The sequence below is a fragment of the Ailuropoda melanoleuca genome, chromosome 10 (assembly GCF_002007445.2).
Source record: "Ailuropoda melanoleuca isolate Jingjing chromosome 10, ASM200744v2, whole genome shotgun sequence".
In the NCBI taxonomy this organism is placed as follows: Eukaryota; Metazoa; Chordata; class Mammalia; order Carnivora; family Ursidae; genus Ailuropoda; species Ailuropoda melanoleuca.
This window is the reverse complement of record NC_048227.1, coordinates 58,798,056-58,820,076: the sequence shown is the minus strand read 5'-3', so window position 1 is coordinate 58,820,076 and position 22,021 is coordinate 58,798,056. Positions and strand designations below refer to the sequence as shown.

The 22,021-nt window shown below is 36.2% G+C and overlaps 1 protein-coding gene across 4 annotated transcripts in view; it reads left to right on the top strand.

The window, feature by feature from the left end:
• SESN1 (sestrin 1) overlaps positions 1 to 18,897 on the top strand; it is a 109,538-nt gene extending 90,641 nt beyond the window's left edge. For 3 of the 4 annotated variants that reach the window (XM_019797635.2, XM_034668956.1, XM_002917342.3), the window contains 9 exons: positions 4,366 to 4,431; positions 5,202 to 5,402; positions 5,979 to 6,161; positions 7,859 to 8,101; positions 12,061 to 12,208; positions 13,348 to 13,460; positions 15,551 to 15,741; positions 17,006 to 17,150; positions 17,765 to 18,897. In XM_019797635.2, coding sequence (XP_019653194.1) covers positions 4,366 to 4,431; positions 5,202 to 5,402; positions 5,979 to 6,161; positions 7,859 to 8,101; positions 12,061 to 12,208; positions 13,348 to 13,460; positions 15,551 to 15,741; positions 17,006 to 17,150; positions 17,765 to 17,851 — 1,377 coding nt within the window. In that variant the 3' untranslated portion in view covers positions 17,852 to 18,897. Of the gene's footprint in view, positions 1 to 4,365; positions 4,432 to 4,728; positions 4,801 to 5,201; positions 5,403 to 5,978; positions 6,162 to 7,858; positions 8,102 to 12,060; positions 12,209 to 13,347; positions 13,461 to 15,550; positions 15,742 to 17,005; positions 17,151 to 17,764 lie in introns of those variants that run through there. The other variant, XM_019797637.2, reaches the window with a different exon arrangement.
• The last annotated feature ends 3,124 nt before the right edge of the window (positions 18,898 to 22,021 follow it).

Genomic DNA, 22,021 nt, shown 5'->3' with positions numbered 1-22,021 from the left:
GAGCCTGTGAGGTTTGTGCTGTGATTAGCATCTACATCTGCTTTTTAAACAAGGCCATTTGCTGTTGGCAGTTCTTTCTGCCTCTTGGTGGATTGGCCAAAATTTGTTCAAAGTCTGCAATTTATTTTCTTTAACAGCTACAGATAAGGCATAATTGAAGTAACCTTTAGGAAGTTATGAAATGCAGTTAGTTTGGCTTATTGAAGACCTGCAGTGCCTTTTTTAAATCAGTACCTGCTAGAAAATAGGGGGGGTAGTAACTAATTTTGTCATGTTGACTAGGAAAAGAAGTGTTTTAAAAATGAATTTTCCAGAAAATTGAAACTTTTAACCTTTTAGAAACCAAGAATACTATTGTATGACAACAGTGGTACCCAAAAGGACCTTTAAGGTATCAAAAACTCTTAAAGAGGCTCAAAAGAGTAATAATTAAAGACACCGACTCTGGAACCAGATTTCCTAGATTCGACCTCTACCTCCACCACTCACTAATACTAACTGAGCTAGGTGCTTGATTTCAAATTGTGTACATGTATTTATAAAACATTATGTGTAATTATTTTGTATTTATAATTGTTATGTAAATATTATATATAATTTGATATACATAAAAATATAAATCATTTGTAAAATGATCTCCTTCCTGCCTAAATCTGGACTAGGGTAAGTTGGAATGGAGTCTTAGAGTTCATTGTGTCATATTCTTGTATCGCTCTCATGTACCTAGTCTATTAAGAAAGAGAACAAAGGACAACTTTTTGAGTCTAGCCTTTAAATATAGGAGAATAAATTGATGTGAGTCTAGAACACTACTCGTTCCCATTTTATCAGTCTTGATCACCTCTTTTTGGGAAAGACTTGATTTTTTTAAGTATATGGGTGTCTCCCTTCTCCCCTCCCCCCAGTCTTTTCTTTCACTTGCTCTCCTTTTCCTTCTTACCATTTCCCTTTCTGCTTTTAGGGATTGGCACAAACCTCTCACAGCCTCTTCAGCCTGGTAGGAGATTGATCCAGGTAGTCTAAGTGTGATCTGGGTAAAATTCTATTTTACCTGGAACTATCCTTAAGTAAAATATGAAATCTCAAATGTCAGAGACTTTTCCCATTCCTTTCTTCAGTTTTTCTACTTTGTCTCCAGCTTTCTCACCAGACTGTTCCTCATCAAAGAGTGAATGTGACCTTAGCACTAAGAAGTTATTAGCATAATGGGTCTGTCATTCTCAAGAATGTCTGCTTTTGACTAACATCCTGCTTTGAAACACATAGTTTTTCATTCTAAAAGAATATATTTCTAAAGGAACCAGGAAGGAAGGTTTTGCCCATTGAGGGCAAGGAATAGGGAGACAGTGATACCAACATAACCATTAAATTTGGCTGTAGGGGTGGATTTTCACAGACTTGAGAATTACATAGGACCATTGGGGAAGATCCTTGCCATACCTACAGGAAAACATTCCATTTCTGAAACATTGATAGCCAGTTTCTTGGAATTCTAAAGGTATTCTTTTATGATAGTCAATATATTTTAGGCATAGAAACAAAACCAAATAATATAATTCAACCTCTTTGTTTTGAGGCCCATGTACTATCAGTCTTGTTATTAAAAATATGTGTATGCCACCCACATGTTGCTGTAGTTGTAAAATAAAGTCCTAGAAATGGAATTGCTAATTTTCCCCCTCTCCTTATAGACAGTAACATAATACATACGTATTATGCACTTTGTTCCTCCCACACATACACACTATATGTATAGTGTGATATATATATATATATCTTGGAGATCTTTTAAAGCTAACTCATGTGGAATTGCTTCATTCTTTGTAAGGACTACATGCTATCCTAGTCTATGGTCATACTACATTAAAACAGTACTGTTGAGAACTTAGGTTGTTTTATATCTTGTATTGTTAGAAACAATGTTGCAGTGATTGTCTTTTTACATATGACATTTCTGTGAGTACCAGTTAACATTTAAGATGAAATTGTTTACTCAAAGGATTTCTGACTTTTTAATTTCATTATTACAAATTGCCCTTTATAGGTTGTAGTAGTTTATACTTCTTATATATTTCTTGATCTTATTTCCTCACACTTCAGAACACTCCCATCAGAAATGTGTAAGTAATAAATGACTATTTCTCCACCTCCTCTTCAGCACAGCCTGTTATTAAACTTTTTATCTTAAGCAATCTTGTGAAAAAGAGTACCTCAGTGTAGTTAACTTGAAGTTTTATTGTGAGGTTGATCATTTTTCAGCCATTTGTATTTCCTTTTCTTTGAACCGCCCATGTCCTTTGTTCATTTTTCTATCAGGTGGTTGGGGGTTTTCTTTCTGATTTGTAGAAATCTTCATGTATTCGAGAAATTTAGCCCTTTTGATATAGGAGTTGCAAATATATTTTGCAGTTTTCTGTTTGCTTTTGACTTTTTATATGTTTATTTTTCCCATGTGAAAGTCTTTTATGTCATCAAACTTATCAGTCTTCATTTTATAACGTCTGGGTTTTATGGCATTCTTAGGCCTAACTTCATTCCATGAGTGTTTTCTTCTAGCACTAATGTTTTCTTATTTTTGTTTTTACACTTACCTCTGATTTATTGTGGAGTCAAGTATGATTTATGGTTCCAACTTCACTTTTTTCTGAGTGCCTATCTAGTTGTATCAAGATTATTTGTTGAATAATCTATTTCTCCTCCTTTTGAAATGCTACCTTTTTATATACTAAAGCCTCAAGAATAGTAGTGTCTCTTAGGTATAAAATGAATAATAACCCCTTGAAATGGGTGTTTTCCTAAAATGCATTTTATTTAAATAAGATAGTGAAGAAATGAGAAGGAATAAATACTGATTTTAACTTTAATGTTTTGCCCAATATATTTTGTTGGAAATCTATGTAATTGGATCAGAAATTCAGCATTAGAAAGGCTAACAGAGTCATTGTTTTATATAAATGGCTGCATTTGTGCCAAGATGATGTATTGAATAGCAGGAATGTGGGTTTTTTTCTTGCATTTTTTATAGACTATTAAAATCAAGACATGCACATGGCCAGACCAGTGAATTGAGTGCCTCCTCTAATGAAGGGTAGAGTTAGAACGTAAAGTGTGGAATAACCAGAGTAAGACATCACTGGCTTCCAGGACTTGGCTATTTGAATTATATTTCATAGATTTAGTTGGCAAGTATAGCCTACTTTGAATCCGAGTCTTAAGTTCTCCCAGTTAAGATTTTCTTCAGTTTTGTCCTGCATGCTTAATTTTTAAAAATCCATTCTGCTCAAAAGGTTTTCATTCACTTGGACCAGATTTTTTGAATTGCTGCCACATACTCATCTCTGTTTGCTGACCCCCCCCCTTTTTTTTTCTTTGAAAGGAACATCCTGAAGGACTTTTGGAAGCAGTAGAGTGTAGAAATAGTATTTGTATGTAATTATATAAGCAAGGGTTAATATTTAGATGTGTAAACTCTAGAAATTTTTTTGGTTTTTTTTCCGAAATCAGATTGATAAGACATGAACCCCCCCCCAAAAAAAACTTACATTATTTCAGTTTTGTTTCTGTAGCACTCTGTATTGGGAGAAAAGATGAACCCATATGCTTATCAGTTTTTGTTAGCCACACTATACTGTCACATAGAATCTATTAGAATCCTATATTTTAAGTACAGGATTCTAGATTCACTATGTCAAAGGGCCGAAAACCTTTATTTCTTAATTAGTTGAGCTTCTCCAAATTATAAGTAAAGTTGATAACATTATAGTATGTAAAAAATTTAAAGCAAACTCACAAAATTAGTTTCTCTAAGATTGTTTTACTCTGCCACAGAGAAAACATGCCCTGCAGTACTTTCTCTTTTGTGGATTTAAGTAACTACTTTCTATTTTTCATAGTATTTCTTTTCTTATTGTGAAGCGTTATTATAGATGTAATAATAATTACACTCTTTTTAGTTTAAGACATCTAGGTAGAAGTTAAGGCTTTTTCATTTCCTGACAAGATACACAGGGATCGATGTTTTGGTTTGAGTTTTGGATGTACAAACACATTGGTCTTATTTTGTATCACTGACAATCCACAGGGTTGGTTGCTATGTGCCGAACTTTCTGTTCTAGACTTTCTGCCAAGTACTTCATGCAAAACTCTGGTTTTAGTGAAGCAGGTTTTATTGTTTTTAGTTAGTCATAAGCTCTTGTCAGCTATGCGATGCAAACAGAGGAGTTGGTATGTATATATGGCAATGAAAACAAACCACCAAAACAAGCCTGTCTCTGTTCAACTGGTTGTTTTTCTCTCCCATTCCTGTAGCCTCAGTTCATGTTGTTTACTGCTGGAGGCTTAAGATGGTGTAATTTTCTTTTCTAGGAACTTGGAATTAGAATTCCTCGACCACTAGGACATGGACCAAGCAGATTCATCCCAGAAAAGGAGGTATGTTGTTTGTGAAAGTACATAGTGAACTGTATGCTTTTAAGGAAAAGCTTTCATGACCCACATCTTGGCATCTGAACAACTGTTGGACAACAACATGTTTTACGCAGAGTTGATCACAGTTAATCATCATGCTTTGGCAGTGACTCTGTGGGCTTAGAAAGCTGTTACAGTCATGTTGATTTCTAGTATTTCATGACGCTTTTCTAACACCCATATTTAATCAAGGAAAGGTGAGACTTGTTTTTGACCAGTGATGCTCCAACTCCTTATATTTAGATGTGTAGGTGTGTGCCTATCAGCTGAGTTAGTCTTGACCATTTCCACAGACTGGTATCAATGCAAGACTGGATCTTTAATTCTAAATATGTAAAAGCTCTTGTGCTTTGTTTTCAAAGATTGTTTGATATTACTTTTGGTTCTCCTTAAATGAGAGAGACTAGGCGTTATAAGGAAAGGGGAAAGGCTTTAGTGTCTGTTTGCAAGCTCTGCAAATTTGATAATCTAAATCTGCTGCTTTGTCTGGATCCTGGCCAGGTCTGCAAGCCGCCTATCTAGACGGCCTTTAATGTTCCACCTTTGTTTATCTCCTTCTACACAATATGTGACTGTTTATTCTTCTATCCTGCTACTAGTGGAGTTATATTTTCAGAGTTATAACATCCTTCTGAAGTCAAATTTAACCTGCTTCTAGATGACACTTAAAGAAAATAGGTATCTAACACCAATTTACAATTTATGTAACCATGGTTTTCCTCTCTTTCATACAGATTCTCCAAGTGGGGAGTGAAGACGCACAGATGCATACTGTATTTGCAGATTCTTTTGCTGCTTTGGGTCGTTTGGATAACATTACATTAGTGATGGTTTTTCACCCACAATATCTAGAAAGTTTCCTAAAAACTCAACACTATCTACTGCAAATGGATGGGCCATTACCCCTACATTATCGGCACTACATTGGAATAATGGTTTGTAAACATTATTAATCTTTTTAAGAGATGATTAATGCTTTAAACACAGGGATAAAAACTTATATTCTGACTTCTCATTGGATTCCTGTTAGGTAGTATGTGGTTTTCCTCTTTCTAAATAAGTATACTCTCAAGTTTAACAGTAAAAAAATATGTATTTATATACTCTTGAGAACCATTTTCCATTAAATGAGAATAAAGAACACAAGATCTGTTCCACTATTAAAAATAGTTCACATTGACATAAGTGGTGCTATTCTTGTTCAATTTGTAAATTATACTTTATGGTTGGCACCTTAAATGAAGTTTGTTAATCTGAGGATCTGAAAGTTGTTATATAAATACAATTTCTAAGGCTCAAATACTTTTATCAGATATTTTGTTTGTTCTTGGGATATTTCTGAGGTGCTTTCTATGGTATATGTGATTTTTTTTTTAATGTTTATATGAAACTGCATTTCTGTAGTTTATGGAAAATTTGCAAACATACTAATCAAAAACTTGCTGTTTTACACATCATAAAGGAAGATTTTAATATTTATAGTTAGATTGATCTTTTTGTTTTCTCTTAAGGCTGCAGCAAGACATCAGTGTTCCTACTTGGTGAACCTCCATGTAAATGATTTCCTTCATGTTGGTGGGGACCCCAAGTGGCTTAATGGTTTAGAGAATGCTCCTCAAAAACTACAAAATTTAGGAGAACTTAACAAAGTGTTAGCCCATAGACCTTGGCTTATTACCAAAGAACATATTGAGGTAAGTAGAAGTAAGGTATCTAGGGTGTCACTTAGAGTATTTTTTAAAAATACTTTATTTTTTAGAGCAGTTTTACAGAAAAATGGCACAGAAAGTACAGCGTTCCCATATTCTGCTGCCTTCAGTCCCCCCCCATCTTTCCTATTAACATCTAGCATTAGTATGGTATATTTGCTGTAATTAAAGAATCAGTATTGATATATTAGTATTTACTAAAGTCTGTAGTTAACATTAGGGTCCACTCTTTGTGTTGTACAGTTCTATAGGTTTTGACAAATGGAGGTCATCTATCCACCATTATACCCCTCTGTGTTTCACTTATTCATTTCTCTCTCCTTCCCCCTGAACCCTAGCAACTACTGTTTGTTTTACTGTCTATAGTTTTGCCTTTTCCAGAATGTTACATAGTTGGAATCATACAGTATATAGCCTTTTCAGATTAGCTTCTTTTACTTACCAGTATGCATTTAAGATTCCTCCATGCATTTTCTGGGCTTGATGGTTCATTTCTTTATTACTGAATAATACAATGTATGGAGGTACCACAGTTTGTTTGAAAGCCATCTTGGTTACTTATAGTTTTGAGCAATTATGATTAAAGCTGCTATAAATATTCACATACAGGTTTGGGTTTTTTTTTTTTTTTTTGGTTGACAAAAGTTTTCAACTTGGATAAATAACTAGGAATGTGATTGTTGGATTGCATGGTAAACCTATGTTTAGCTTTGTAAGAAACTGTGAAACAGTCTTCTGAGGTGGCTGTACCAGTTTGCATTCCCACCAGCAGTGGGTGAGCATTTCTCCACATCCTTACCAGCACTTGATATATCAGTGTTTTGGATTTTAGCCATTCTGATAGGTGTGAAGTAGCATCTTGTGTATCTTTTTCAAATGGCATTTAAACTCGTTCCTTCTGGTTCTGTTTATTAGTAGAATAAAGGTAGATTGACATTCTGTAAACGTCACTACCATGCAGTAAAAATTCTTAAAAATACAACATATTTTTGGGCTTATCTTTCTATTTCATAGAACATTTAGATATTATTACATAATTTAAGCATCTTATTAAGGTTTAAGATTTGAATATGATTAATGTAGTGTCTATTGTAGTGTCTGGTAATGCAAAATTACAAAAGATTATAAAAGTTATGAAGCAGAAGGGATACAGATTTGTAAGACTTTGAAAAATCGTAGACTTTACCTTGAGCATAATTTTTTAAATAAATATAATTTGATTTAGGAATATTCAGAGTCAAGTTGTTCAAACTACTGTCTTTAAAATTCCTTGAGAAAGCTTGATAATAGAGAAAAACACAGGCATATTTTACATAGTAGCTTTCACTTGAAATACATTTGGATTGAGACTTTGAAGTAACAACAGTTAATGCATTCATAATCCAGCATCTGAAATAGGATGGATTTTGCTTAAAAGCAGCTACCCTATTACATTTTTAAATCAGGATTTCAGAAAATCAAAATAATGGAAGTGTCATTATCAGGTTATATTAAGCTTTATTTGTAAATACATAATCCGTAAAAAATTATTTTAGCAAGTTCTGGGTTCTACATGTCTCAAATTTTAATTTTACTCTAGGTTTTATATAGTGACTAATCCTGTTTTAAATAAAGATGAACCATTCACTTTTACCAACTCCATAACCCAGTATATAAATATGTTCTCATTTTTTTTTCTTAAGGGACTTTTAAAAGCTGAAGAGCACAGCTGGTCCCTTGCAGAACTGGTACATGCAGTAGTTCTCCTCACACACTATCATTCTCTTGCCTCATTCACATTTGGCTGTGGAATCAGTCCAGAAATTCATTGTGATGGTGGCCACACATTCAGACCTCCTTCGGTTAGTAACTACTGCATCTGTGACATTACAAATGGCAATCACAGTGTGGATGAGACGCAGGTCAACTCAGCAGGAAATGTTTCGGTAAGTATTATCTGTTACAGGATCATCATAAGACTAATCGCAGTAATTGCTATTTTATTATTTTTTTTCATGTGACTTCTTAGAAAACCCACCCTGTGAAGTCCGTAGAGATATTAGGCCCCTCTATCTAATCATTCAGCAAGTTCCTCTAAATGCCCAGCACTAGTTTAGTGCTAAGGGATGTATACAATTTTAAGACCCTCAAATAATTTCAGAATCAGGAGCCATCAGCATGTGCCCCATCAGAGCCAGCTAGTATTGGATGGCGCTGCAGTAAGGGGAGGCTGAGACCATGCAACTTGGTGGTCCAGGACTCCCTGATGCTGATCATTCTTTTCTTTCCTTTTGCATAAAAGAAACAGGCTGGTTTCTTAGTTATCTTTCAGAAGACTTAATCAGCCTTTACCTGGAAATTTCTCCTTTTAAAATTTTTTCATGTTTAACTTGGCACAAATACATATAAAAGTGAAAGTAAATTTATTGAAATGTTTCCTATTCCTTCTCTTCTCTGGCTTTTATATTTTTTCTCAATTTTGTTATTCCTTTGAAACAGATTAAAACAAGTTGAATTTTTTATAAACAGGTTTTAATTTCCTGAATATGACGAGTCAAAATTCCCTTGCATTCTTTTGCTATAGTGAAACTTTAGTTCTTTTTCCAAAGAGAAATCACAGAAACAGCATCACAGTCTTCTGAATACTTTGCATAGATTTTGTAGGTTATATTATTCCTTTGAAACAGATTTAAACATTTGAATTACCTTTAATGTATATATTTGACTGTGGGCAAGTTACCTAACCTCCCTGAGCCTCTTTTCTTTCATGTCTAAATAAAGGTCAAACACAAGGTTGAGGTTTAAATGAAATGTCTATAAAGAAGTGAGGGGCGCCTGGGTGGCACAGCGGTTAAGCGTCTGACTTCGGCTCAGGGCGTGATCCCGGCATTCTGGGATCGAGCCCCACATCAGGCTCCTCCGCTATGAGCCTGCTTCTTCCTCTCCCGCTCCCCCTGCTGTGTTCCCTCTCTTGCTGGCTGTCTCTATCTCTGTCGAATGAATAAATAAATAAAATCTTTAAAAAAAAAAAGTGAAAGGCTTAATACAGATGGCATTTATCAGGTCCTAAATAAGAAGTAGCATTTACATATTGTGAGATTAGCATATAAGGGAAATATTTTTCCCAGAGTTGATCACTGCCTTGCTGACAGGGTTCAAGACCATCAGTTTCACCCTCTGTTGAGCTACGTGGATTAATGTTATAGGCCCGTCTATACCCACTGGTTATTTATTAAAACATAGGGGTTATGATATGGTGTAAGGGGGAGTATATATCAGTTGCTAGGATGCTTGGAGTTGGATTGTTGTCCTTCCCCACCTTTGACTTAGTACAAAGCTAAAGAAAATAAAGGGGTGGGAGGTGCCTCACAGCGCCTTTGGAAGGGCCAGAACTTGCCTTAAATCTTCCTCAACCAATAAGCATTTTGTCTATTAGTGCTTGAGAGAATTTGAATGTAGGATGGGTTTAACTTCTCAAAAGGAAAGGTATGTACCACTTTTATTTATATATATATAAATAAATAAAAGTGAAGAAGCCACTGCTTAATGCTAAAATGGTATGTAGTACATGAGTATGCCTTGTTTCATTATAGAAAATTCCAGAACTTGCACTGTGTGTGTGTGTGTGTGTGTAGAAACGCTTTCCTGGATAGCAGATGAATGAGCAGTACCTTTCCTTGTATGTAGGTACAGTTGGTACTGTGTGTGTATGTACTATGGACTACTTAGAAGTAGGTTTTTGAATATAACAAGTCAACTTGAGTTGTATATTTTGGGGAATCAGTTCACTACAAATTGTGACTGTAAACATTGTACTGTAAATGTTTCGTAGTTTTCCCCCAATAAAATTTTTGGGGAAAAGGGTAAAAAGAAAAAAATAGCACAAGGCTAAGAAAAAGTACTTGACTATTTCTAGGTATCCCTCTGTTACATGAGATAATAGTAAAATCATAGAAATTTTAAATTTCTCTCGTAAAGTCCTCATTCTCAGGTGTCGAGTTGGCTATTTTAAAAGGTTTACACCCCACACTGATGGCACTTGTCAGTGAGCTGATAAAGTTTATTCTGCACGTACGTATCAGATACCTGACTCAGTTCTTCAGATACAAATGCTAAAAAACCAAAAAGAATTTCCTCATAGATATTAACATTTTAATATTAAAATGAAATGCTTTTTTTTTTTTTTTGCACTAACAACTTTAACAGATTATTCAAGGAGCAAAAGAAATACACTTTCCTTTTCCTCTTATTTCACTGTAAATCTATCAAATTGTCTTTCCCAAAAATGCTTACAATTTGGGCTACTCTAGAAGGAAGTAGATAAACAATACAGATAGTCTAATGAAAGATAATGTGAGTTGACAGAAACCTTGATTGTTTGTTTTGTTTTAACCTTGGGTCAGTCTTTTTTTTTTTTTTTTAAGATTTTATTTATTTATTTGACAGAGATAGAGACAGAGAGGGAACACAGGCAGGGGGAGTGGGAGAGGAAGAAGCAGGCTCACAGCGGAGGAGCCTGATGTGGGGCTCGATCCCACAACGCCGGGATCACGCCCTGAGCCGAAGGCAGACGCCCAACCACTGTGCCACCCAGGCGCCCCTGGGTCAGTCTTTTATGCAACATAATCCTTTTCGGACCTTTCTTATTTGGTTACCAACTCTGTCTCGGGAGTATTTAAGGAGATGTATGTACCAGAAGAATCTTCAATACACCATAGAAACACTTTCCAACACAAAATTTTGAGAGAAAGTGCTTACTATAGGGTATTTTGATGTAACTGTTAGAATAATATGAAAATATAAAGTGCTAGTAGGACAGACTGTCTCTTAATATAGAATTATCCTGATGAACTTTCTGCAACACATGTCTACTATGTGCCAGGTACTATGCTAGGCTCTGACTATATACTAGTAAATTAAACAGACAGGTCCCCTGCCCTTATGAAGGTTTGGTCTGAGGGAGGCAGGCATTAAACCAGTATCATGCAGTAACAATACAAATTGTATTTGGTGCTCTGAAGAAAGGGCAGAGTGCTGTGTGAGAATAGGGTGGCAAGGTTTAGGATGGGGGATAGGACAGGAAAGGCATGTAAGCTGACACCTGAAGGACCAGTCGGTATAAGCCAAGAAAAAGAGTATAAGAGTAGGGGAAAGAACATTCCTTGTAAAAGATACTTATAATGGGGAAAACTTAAGCTTTGTATTTGAACAGAGATTTGAAATTGGAAGATACCTTACTATCTGTTTATTAAGATAAATTCCACAGACTTGATCCCACTTTCATAGTAAGGATGCAAGGGTGTATAGATAAATATTTTTTTAGGCTAGTTCAAGCCCAGTTGGCCAGTCCTCGTGTGTCAGACCTTACTACAGATGTTACTGCTATAGTCATCCCAGCAAGTGACAACTGCCAGACTCATTTGCAGAGGTCAGGTGGAGAATTCCAGCTCTGTAAGGACAGTTTTCATTCTTAATTGGTAAATTAGAGCTGATTACTGTAATTTGAAGATGATAGACACATGTTGACAATACGCTCAACGTGCATAGGTGATCCAAAACCACTTATACTTTGTATCTTATTTAACTGAGCAGTTCTGTTTATATTGTCAACTAGTTTTAAATTTTAATTCTTAAAACTTGGCATTAAGAGTAAGACATTATTACTGATTTTATAAGGTAAAAATATGAGTTCTTAAAATAATTTTTATTTTAAAATCTGCATATCTATATATGTCACAGGCCAAAATAATTCCATTTTTTAATCATTCATGTACTTTAAAATCATAAGATCTATTTTTCCTATATTCTGTTAATTCTGTTTCACAAGAATTTGTATCTTAAGAGAATTTTAAAATTTCATCCTTTTGCTGACATATGTAACATTAATTGTATTTTTTCTCTTTAGGTAAGTGATTCCTTCTTTGAGGTTGAAGCCCTCATGGAAAAGATGAGGCAGTTACAGGAATGTCGCGATGAAGAAGAAGCAAGTCAGGAGGAGATGGCTTCACGTTTTGAAATAGAAAAAAGAGAGAGCATGTTTGTCTTCTCTTCAGGTAAAAGCAATCATTACATAGTCAACAAAATTTCTGTTGCTCACAAAAAAGAGCCCCACTTTAAAGAACTTAAATAAAAGTTTTAAAACATCAATCCAAATATGTTTTTCCTTTTAGAGAGGCTATCATTGCACAGGTATTCCTACTTATAAATAAAGCAGGCAGCCGAGAGAAGGAAGTTACCGTATCAATAGCACTAGACTGAGAGAGGACATTTGATTTGAGTTTTAGTACTGCAATCACTGCCAATAAGCTTTGTGAATGCTGTCTTTTTCCTCTTTAAAATTAGGAAAGTGAGTTCATAAAGCCCTAAGGTTGCTTTTCAGCTTTAAAATTCAATGATTTGTGCAGAAGAGCTCTTTATTAGACAACTAACAACAAACTTGAATCCGTTATGTTTGGCCTTTATATACAGGCTTTAGGATTTAATATTTAAACCAGGCAATTTAAAGGGAAAAAAGTTGAAGTGTCTCAAAATGTATTTTGATAACAGAGTGGGATAAAGAGTATATGTGTTAGAAGCACCAAGTTTCCTAATAGCAAAGAAAAAATCAAATTTGTATGAATGAAGGTTGGATGTTATCTTGTTTCTCCTTGAGGAAAAGTTTTTGTTTCTATTTTCTTTAGACAATCCCAGAAAGGCTTAGACCAGTTCAGGAAACATTGTAAAAATGATTCATCATTCCAGAATTGTTTCTAGGACCGCCGAGGTGTGTTAGATCATATTATATATTGTAGGACATTAATATTCAACCAGAAATAGTCCAAGTGCTAAAGTATAGAGCATAGATGATTTATCACCATAAAAATTATCCTAAAGCGTGTTCAAACTTTGTGTACATTCTTTTAAAGTAGAGCTTAATATCTAAAATTGGAGTGGGGACGCAGAGGGTATATGAAAGAGAGGAATGCAAAGCATAGAAAAGTCACCCCGTGAATATTTTTTATAACATAGAATCTTACTACATTCCGTTTACTGGATAGAAGCTATTTCTCTTTATGGTTTTAAGACTTTATTTTAGTTGATTACTCTGTCTGAGAAAGGGTTATCCTATTTTCCTTGTTATAGGTAAAATGAATTTTAACTAGCATCTTGTTTTTGAAAAGCTTTCAGTGGCTTTTTTGTTTAATTATTTCAGATGATGAAGAAGTCACACCAGCAAGAGATGTATCTCGTCACTTTGAGGATACTAGTTATGGCTATAAGGATTTCTCTAGACACGGGATGCATGTTCCAACGTTTCGAGTTCAGGTAAAATTGCGACTTACTGTTGATGGGTTAGAAATATGTCAGTCTGGCCTACAATAAGAAAAAGTCCCCTAGATTTGAGAATTAACAAAATGTTGCAGAAAGAAATAACTTTTCTATGTCAGGCAGTTCCCTTAAATATATTTATTGTATTGTTAAAGTTCATAAACCAGTTGATCAGAAATCAAAACACATTCATCCATAAAACTAAATTACAATAGTGGGTTAGGTTCCCAGATAGTGTGCTAAAACTCAAGTTCCTAATATATCTCAACAATGAATAATAGCAGCGTGTAATGTATAGCACTGGTTTTTCTCCCCCTTTCCTATTGAGCCCCAGTGTTCAAATGAGGCCCTGACATGCACCAGGCCTGAGTGACTGGAGAAATGTCCCCAGCAACTCAAGTATTATATATATGTGGGTGGAAGGAAAAAAGATGAAAAAAAATCAGAAGTGAAAGATGTGCTTTATTCTTTTTAGGGAGATTAAGTTTTTGTTTTTAATTTGGGTGAGTTCTTACAGATAGCATAGAAAATAAATCATGACAATTACAGTATCCTAATTCCCTTTAAAATATGTACTGAATGTTATTTGAAGCAATGAGAATTTTTGAGGGCTTTAAATTTAAGCCTTGGGAGGATTCATGTAAATGTTATTCTAAAATTACTTAGCACTTATCTCTTAGAGTGAATAAAATTAGTGATGTAGGGAGTAGAATTATTGTTGATAGACCCAGATTCTTTAGCTCCCAAGTCACTAACTTTAAGTATACAGTAGAAGTTCCTCAGTACGACTGTGTATATATTGAGTGCATGGAAACTTAAGGACCTAGTTGTCCTCTAGGATACCAGGCTCCTTCTTTGTTTTTGCTTGGTAGGAGGCACTATGCTAAAAGTGCTTTGCAAACATCTCTCAGGAGCAACAGTAGCTAATAGTCTCTGGTTCCACAGTAAAAGTTGAGAATCATCATTTAATTAGCAAATATTTATTCTGTGCTCTAAGCTTTGTAAGGCTGCTTTCAATCCAGTCTATTAGTATAAACATACTGCAGCCTAAGTGTATTTTTTAAATAGTCTATTGTAAAAATATTTAGAGAGGTAAATATTACATTCAGATGAGTTGATATTCCACCTTCCTCAGTTATTGTGAGGGGCTAATGTTAATAACTTATCAGAAATATGAAAACTTGAGACCTATAATATTTTATTTCTTTGCTCAAGTGATAAAGATGGTGTTTACAGGGACAAAAATTAGGTACAAGGAAGAGTTATAGAGTATTTCTACTTGGTGTATTGTAATTGTGTCATGAAATATAATAGCATTGAAGAGATTGTGTGGACTAGAAATTTTATGGAGGAAGTTAGGATTTTAGAGATTTCAATGGTCCAAAAGCATGGGCAGTGTAAAGCAAAGGAGACTGTAGGCAGTAATTGAGCTTAGGTTGAGAGACAGAGTGAGGGAAGGGATCGTAAAGAAATTGGCTGGGCTGCTGAGTGCTTCAAGCAAAGGATTCCTACTTCTGATTAGTGGGAAGCTAGTTTAAAATTGGTCAGGTTTGTAGGTTTTGGGACCAGAGTGATAACATCTCAAAGAGGTGTTCCAGGAAAATTAATGTGAGAGCAACACGGTAGTGTAGGGGCTTATTTATAGCTTGAGGTAGAAAGAAAGAAAGCAGGAAGATTTAATGGAGGACAACTAAGAAACTTAGGAGGTAGGAGGAAAAGAAACGAGTGGTGGTTGTTTTGAATTAAAAATTTACAGAATTTGAGGACCACTGGAATAGCTGCATTGATGGAAATGGAGAGAGGACTCCCAAGATAGGTTGCCTCTGGAAGCTAAAAAGGGGTGGCCTATGTGTAAGAGAGAAAGAATTCTATTGATTTTTAAACTCACTGAGTTCTAAAAGCTTTGCATACTGCAGTATAGAAATTGAAAACATCAGATTGTACTGCAAGTGAAGCTGGGAGCTAGGACGCACTGGAAAGGCAGTGGATTCCAACTGGATTCCAGTAATCTCACCACACAACAGAGCAGTAGACATAGAACTATACTTGGCTACATTATTCGCATTTGTTCTGTTTTCTGTATTTAGGACTATTGCTGGGAAGACCATGGTTATTCTTTGGTAAATCGCCTTTATCCAGATGTGGGACAGTTGATTGATGAAAAATTTCACATTGCTTACAATCTTACTTATAATACAATGGCAATGCACAAAGATGTTGATACCTCAATGCTTAGACGGGCTATTTGGAACTATATTCACTGCATGTTTGGAATAAGGTTAGTCTGTTATGTTTATAAAGAAATATTTTCTTTTGGGCTAAATTATTCAGGTGCTTGGAACACAAACGCACACAGATGCATATATACAAATACTCAAAACCATCCCTTCCCCAGTAGCTTATTTTTGTGCTGCTTATGAACCACTGTCTTCTAGCTAGGCAGGAGGGAGAGTTAGGGACATGGACAAGAGTTACATGACAGATGCCTCCAGGGAAGGGGAGAGCAAGCAAGCTGGTCCTAGAACATAGAGGAGAAGTTTGTCACCAAACATCTTTGGTATCATCTCCTTCTTGGAATTTAGTACCCTTATCGTGCCCTCCTAGCTTCTGAAGAGTACCTACTCCTGTGATACATCCTCAAAATGCAAAACGTTCATGTCCTGTTAGGTATTCAGCCATACTATGTTATATAGGAAGCGCAATCATGATTGGTGTGTGTGTGCACACACACACACACCACTTCTAACATATACATACAAACTCCATACTAAAGGACTTTTTGATTATTTTAGCTGTAAAATCAGGCTTTCTTTTGCTGTTCACTTTATCAGTGACCAGACTATTGATTCAGCCTCCAGAATAGTAGAGCCAGCTTTGCAAGAGCTTTTTCCTTTTCCACTGCAAACAAGTAAGAGACTTCAGTCCCTGGTTGTTCTAGAAACCATCAGCCACTGGGGCAGAGCAGACACTGGTGCATACAGTCATCTCGGCTTAAAGCAGAACAGCCTATCCTAAGTGTACACACTCTGAGGCCATGTGTAGATCATCCTTCCCTCTGGAATAATCATCTGCCAACCCCTCACCATTTTTTTCCTCATCTGATCCCAGAAACTCCTGGAAGCATGAAGGAAAAAAAGGATAATTGTAATTGTTTTCATTTACCTAAGTGGATTACCATCTATATATCATTGCAACAGTAACCAATAAGAAATATTAATTTGTGGAATTCTTCAGCAATACTGAAACTGTTTCTGCAGTTTCTCAGTGTGTTTGCTTCTTATGATTATAAATATATACTGTTGCTTGGGTACTGGCAAATTTTCTGTTCATCTCCCTAACTTCTCTGTTTCTTATCCCTTTATATTCACTGATTCCCCCTCCCAATTGAACATTGTAAAGCAGTTATTTGCAGGGAGGACAGAGCTGCCCACACAGAGAGGGAAGAAGAATTTACTACTAACTTATTTACTATTAATTTACTATCCATACTTTCATAAGAAAACATACTATGTTGAAAATATTCTTGTTTTGTCTTTTAACAGATATGATGACTATGACTATGGTGAAATTAACCAGCTATTGGACCGTAGCTTTAAAGTTTATATCAAAACTGTTGTTTGCACTCCTGAAAAAGTTACCAAAAGAATGTATGATAGCTTCTGGAGGCAGTTTAAGCACTCTGAGAAGGTGAGTACCTATTGTGGTTTGCTCTTTAACTTCACAGTGATTCTCATTCTCCTGCACCTAACCTAATGGCCCTCAGATCCTTTCCATCCCCTCTTCCAATCCAGAGAAGAACATTCCTGCGCGTCTGTCTCTGGTATCCCCAGGAAGGAATCTCATTATAGTGTTAGAGTAAAAGAATAAAGACAGGGAAGACAGGTGGCTGGCCCCACTTCAGAAGTGCTGGCATGGCTGTCACTGCTTGGGAGAAGGAAGACCATTTTGCAAGAACTCTTTTTTAATTGCTTATAGATAGAAATGTTTGGTCTTTGAGCCATCTTTTTAAAATTAAGTTATTAAATGATGATTTGGCAGGGAAGTTGGTATTCTAATAAAGCCATGTGTAGATGTTCTGAAATGTAACAAACTTCCAAGAAGAGGTGTGATCAGATATAAATGTAAGCCCAATATCTATCCAGAAAGAACATTAGATGGCTTTCATTTTGAGGCAGAGTCAAGACTTCTAAGTTGTTCAGTAGCACACAGAAAATGTACTTAGTTTGGGGGTGTATTAGATGCACTGAAAAACTGGGAATGCTTATAACCCTCCCTTACATAATGTTGTGTTTTATATTCAGGTTCATGTTAATCTGCTTCTTATAGAAGCTAGGATGCAAGCAGAACTCCTCTACGCTCTGAGAGCCATTACCCGCTATATGACCTGATGCCTTTCCTCCATTAAAGATAACGGAATGATCAGCAGATATAGTCTACAAGGGGATGGTACCAAGCCCCAGGACCAATGGTAGATAATTCAGAAATGCATTGTGCCATGATTCCTTTAGTTTATGCTATGTTACTGTGGAAATACCACTGCTGGCACGAGCAGTGAATCCTTGGCAGCGTTCAAGTGTAGAGCTGTGAAGAAGGGCTGCCGTTCACAGTTTTTGGCTTTTTGACAGTACAAGATGCTGTATAACTGTTTTAATACAGCAGATAGTAACTCTCCAAATCCTGCTGCTTTTATGTCAAATAAGATAACAAGAATTGGAGCATGCGAAGAATGGGACTTGGATAATGACATAAGCTTTTTATACATAAAGAATTTTAGATCTTGGTGCTGCTATTTCTGCTGGTGGAATGAATAGAGTGGCTGTTCCAGTTAAGCTATTAGTAATAAAAGTGAACACTGCTACTATCTGAGCCTACATACCTAATTTGTGTGGTTTCGAATTAAACTTGCATATGTGTTAATTTTTTTGCATCTAAAAAAGCATAGAATTATTACAGCTCGGCAAAGGCCATTTTGATGGTAACAGTTCATTTCTTTCATTGGATGAGTTAAATTACAATGGCATTCTTAAATGAAAGTGTATAAATTATAAGAAAAGCTAGCTATCTTTTGATATGCTGTTTCCCAAGATTCTCTGACACTGGAGGGCAGCTGTCTTGTGCAGTATTTTGTTTCCAGCACTGAAGTTGTGGAAGTGTTGCTGTAGACTGCTGCGCAGTCCCAGGTGCATTCTGCCCCTCTGCTCCTGCCCGCCTCATGGTCCCCACCTTAAAGATTGTGCAGCTCTTTAAATGATAAAGCTGGAAAATATTTTTAGTCAGGTTATCAAATTTGATTTACAAAAATGCTAACTTTGAAATGCAAAAAAGATTTAAAAAAATGTATTAAGTATACTTTGTATTCTGGAAGTGTGAATTGCTTTTGAAGTCTGTCAGTATTATTGGTATTTTTCAATAAAGAATTTTTTCTCCAATATTATGTGCTGTCTCAAGCTCTTAAGTCATGACTTCACAATCAGTTACCATTCTGAATTTCTATTTACTTTTTATTAGCCAAGTAGATTCACACTTAAATAATGCTGTAATCAGATGAGACGCTATTAAAATGGGGGGGGGCATTAAAGGTTACAAAGGAGAGTGCACCTTCATGATCTTATCTAAGACTATTTTATGGCCTCATGCCTTGTCCCTTTTGAACTGAGATGTTTTAGAGTTCAAATAAGAATTAATAGAAACAAAGGACACTGGGCTGTCTCAGGCCCGAATAATTGATCTGTAGACCTGTTGAACCTTGCCATATAGGACAGTGCACTCAGGTTAATATTGAATGTAAGCTAGAATGAAAATTGTTGGGTGGCTCAGTTAAGCATCTTTCTTGGGGTCCTGGGATCAAGCCCCACATTAGACTCCCAGCTTGGCAGGGAGTCTGCTTGTCTCTCTCCCTCTACCCCTCCTCCCTGCTCATGGGCACGTGCTCTCAAAATCTTTAAAAAAAAAAAAAAATTGTGTTTGTTCAATTATTTTGGCTGTAATTTTTAGAAAAGGAGGCACAGGTATTATTCTATTACTGTAAAATTTTCTTAACCAAAATTTGATGAAATTCACTAGTTGGTCATCTAACAAACATTTTGTTTGGATTTCCAGTGTCTACAGTATGTTGTCCTTTAATTTGGTGAATGTATTAAACTTCTCTCCCACCCCCTTTTTTAAAAGAAAAAAAAGGTTGAGCATGAGACTTTTGATCTTGGGGTTGTAAGTTCGAGCCCCACATTGGGTGTAGAGATTACTTAAAAAGAACTGGATTAGAAACAAAAGCTAATTAGAGTGACAACAGAAAAAATGATACTGTCAAATTTAAATCATCAAATTAAATCAAGACCTAAATTTAATCAAAGCTGTTATAATAACCCTGTTACTCATCAAAACATTTGAGCTTGATCTAGTGCCTACAAATTTATAATGGATGGATGAGAGTAGGGAGGCACAATTTTAAAAAGAAGTGGGCCCTGCTTTCAAAGTTACCTATTCTGGTTAGAAGACTAGACTGTTGTTCTCAATATATTTTATACTTAAACAAAAGTCCATTTCTAATTAGCTTACAATAATATATACATGGTCCTGTAATTTTTAACTTCATGTAAATGGTGGTGATAATTTCAAATTCATTTAAAAGCATAGAGATTTTTCTAATGGTTTAGGTATATCAAATTAGCTTTAAATAAAAAACTTGTTAGATAAGCATGTTTTCCATCAAGATACTGTGAAAGTTTAATGGCATATTTGTGACTAGTGAGTATCAAGGGATAGCAAAAACCAAGTGAATAGGAAGTGACATCACCAATGAAGTTCCGGGTTCTCGTTTCCCATGGAGACACTGAGTTAACAACAACACTCAGAACCAAAATACATTTGTGAAGACTCTAGAACCCAGTTGGGAAGCTACAGCACCCAGGCAAACATAAAACCAGGAGGAAGCTATACCAAAAAGTGTAGGAAAGTTAACAGAAATACGCTTATCCTAGCCCCTCTCCCTACTATAGGCATAGCATGGCACAAATAAAGTCCCAATTCTTGGCTCCTCCCTCAGGGCAGGAAGAAAAAAGTAGAGCTTGCGTCCAACATTCTGGCTTGTCTTGGGGCTGCTTGAGACCTGACTTGGAGCACTAGTGGGAGTGGTGGCGTGGTTTGGATGCTTATCGGAAGCCACTGAAAACAGAAGTGAGCACACCAATGCATTAGAACAGCAGTGAGTTTACAGTTTTGCAGGCACTGCAGAGGTTGCAAGAGAGTACAAACAGTAAACTAAAAACTGAAACAGAAAAGTCCTGAGAAGAAACAGGGGCAAGCCTCTTAGGAAAATTCAGTTATAAGCAGATGTATATCCTGAAATGAAGCTACACACACAAACTCAGGATACATCCCCAAAAAAAGTTTTGAGAGGTTCCAGAACTTCTAGCTAGGCTGATGGGAAAAGCCATTCTGTAAAAGCTGGAAGAGGTGACTATTTGTCAAATGCCCAAATTCCAACAAAGTTCACAAAACATATAAAGAAACAAGGGAACATGGCCTAATCTACAACACAAATAAAAATCTCCAGAAACTGACCCTAAAGAAATGCAGATCTCTGAATTTACTGACAAGAATTTAAAACAATTGCCCTAAAGATACTCAATGAACTAAAAGAGAACAAGATTGACAAATGAGGAAAACAAGATGAGATTGTTGTCGAAGAGACAAACTATAAAAAAGAACAAATTATAAGCTGAAGAAAACAATTGAAAAAATTCACTAGAGGAACTCAACAGGAGACTGGATTAGACAGAAGATAGAACCAGTGACCCTGGAGACAGGTTATTTGAGATTATCAAATCAGGGGGACAAAAAGAAAAATGAAGTGCAGAGAGCCTAAGGGACTTACGGTGCATTATCAAGCAGGCCAATATACATGTTGTTGGAGAACAGAGAGCAAAAGGAGCAGAAAACTTTAGAGGAAGAATGAATGAAAATTTACCAAATTTGAGGGAAGAAATGGGCATACTAATTCAGGAAGCTCAACAAATTCTAAGATAAATCCAAAGAAACCCACAGTGGACACATTATTACCAAACTGATGAAAGTCAAAGAAAAACAATCAAAGTTGTCTTGTACAAGGGAGCATCTACAAGATTTCAACAGGTTTCTCAGCATAACCTTAGAGGCCAGAGGGGCACCTGGCTGGCTCAGTGGGTGGAGCATGCAACTCTTGATCTCAGGGTTGTAAGTTCAAGCCCCATGTTAGACATACAGATTACTTTAAAAAAAAAAAAAAAAAANGAAGAGCCTGAGTGGGGCTCGATCCCATAATGCCGGGATCACGCCCTGAGCCGAAGGCAGACGCTTAACCACTGTGCCACCCAGGCGCCCCAAAACTGTCCTTTAAAAATAGGGGACAGGGGCACCTGGGTGGCACAGTCGTTAAGCATCTGCCTTCGGCTCAGGACATGATCCCGGTGTTGTGGGATCGAGCCCCACATCAGGCTCCTCTGCTATGAGCCTGCTTCTTCCTCTCCCACTCCCCCTGCTTGTGTTTCCTCTCTCGCTGGCTGTCTCTGTCTCTGTCAAAT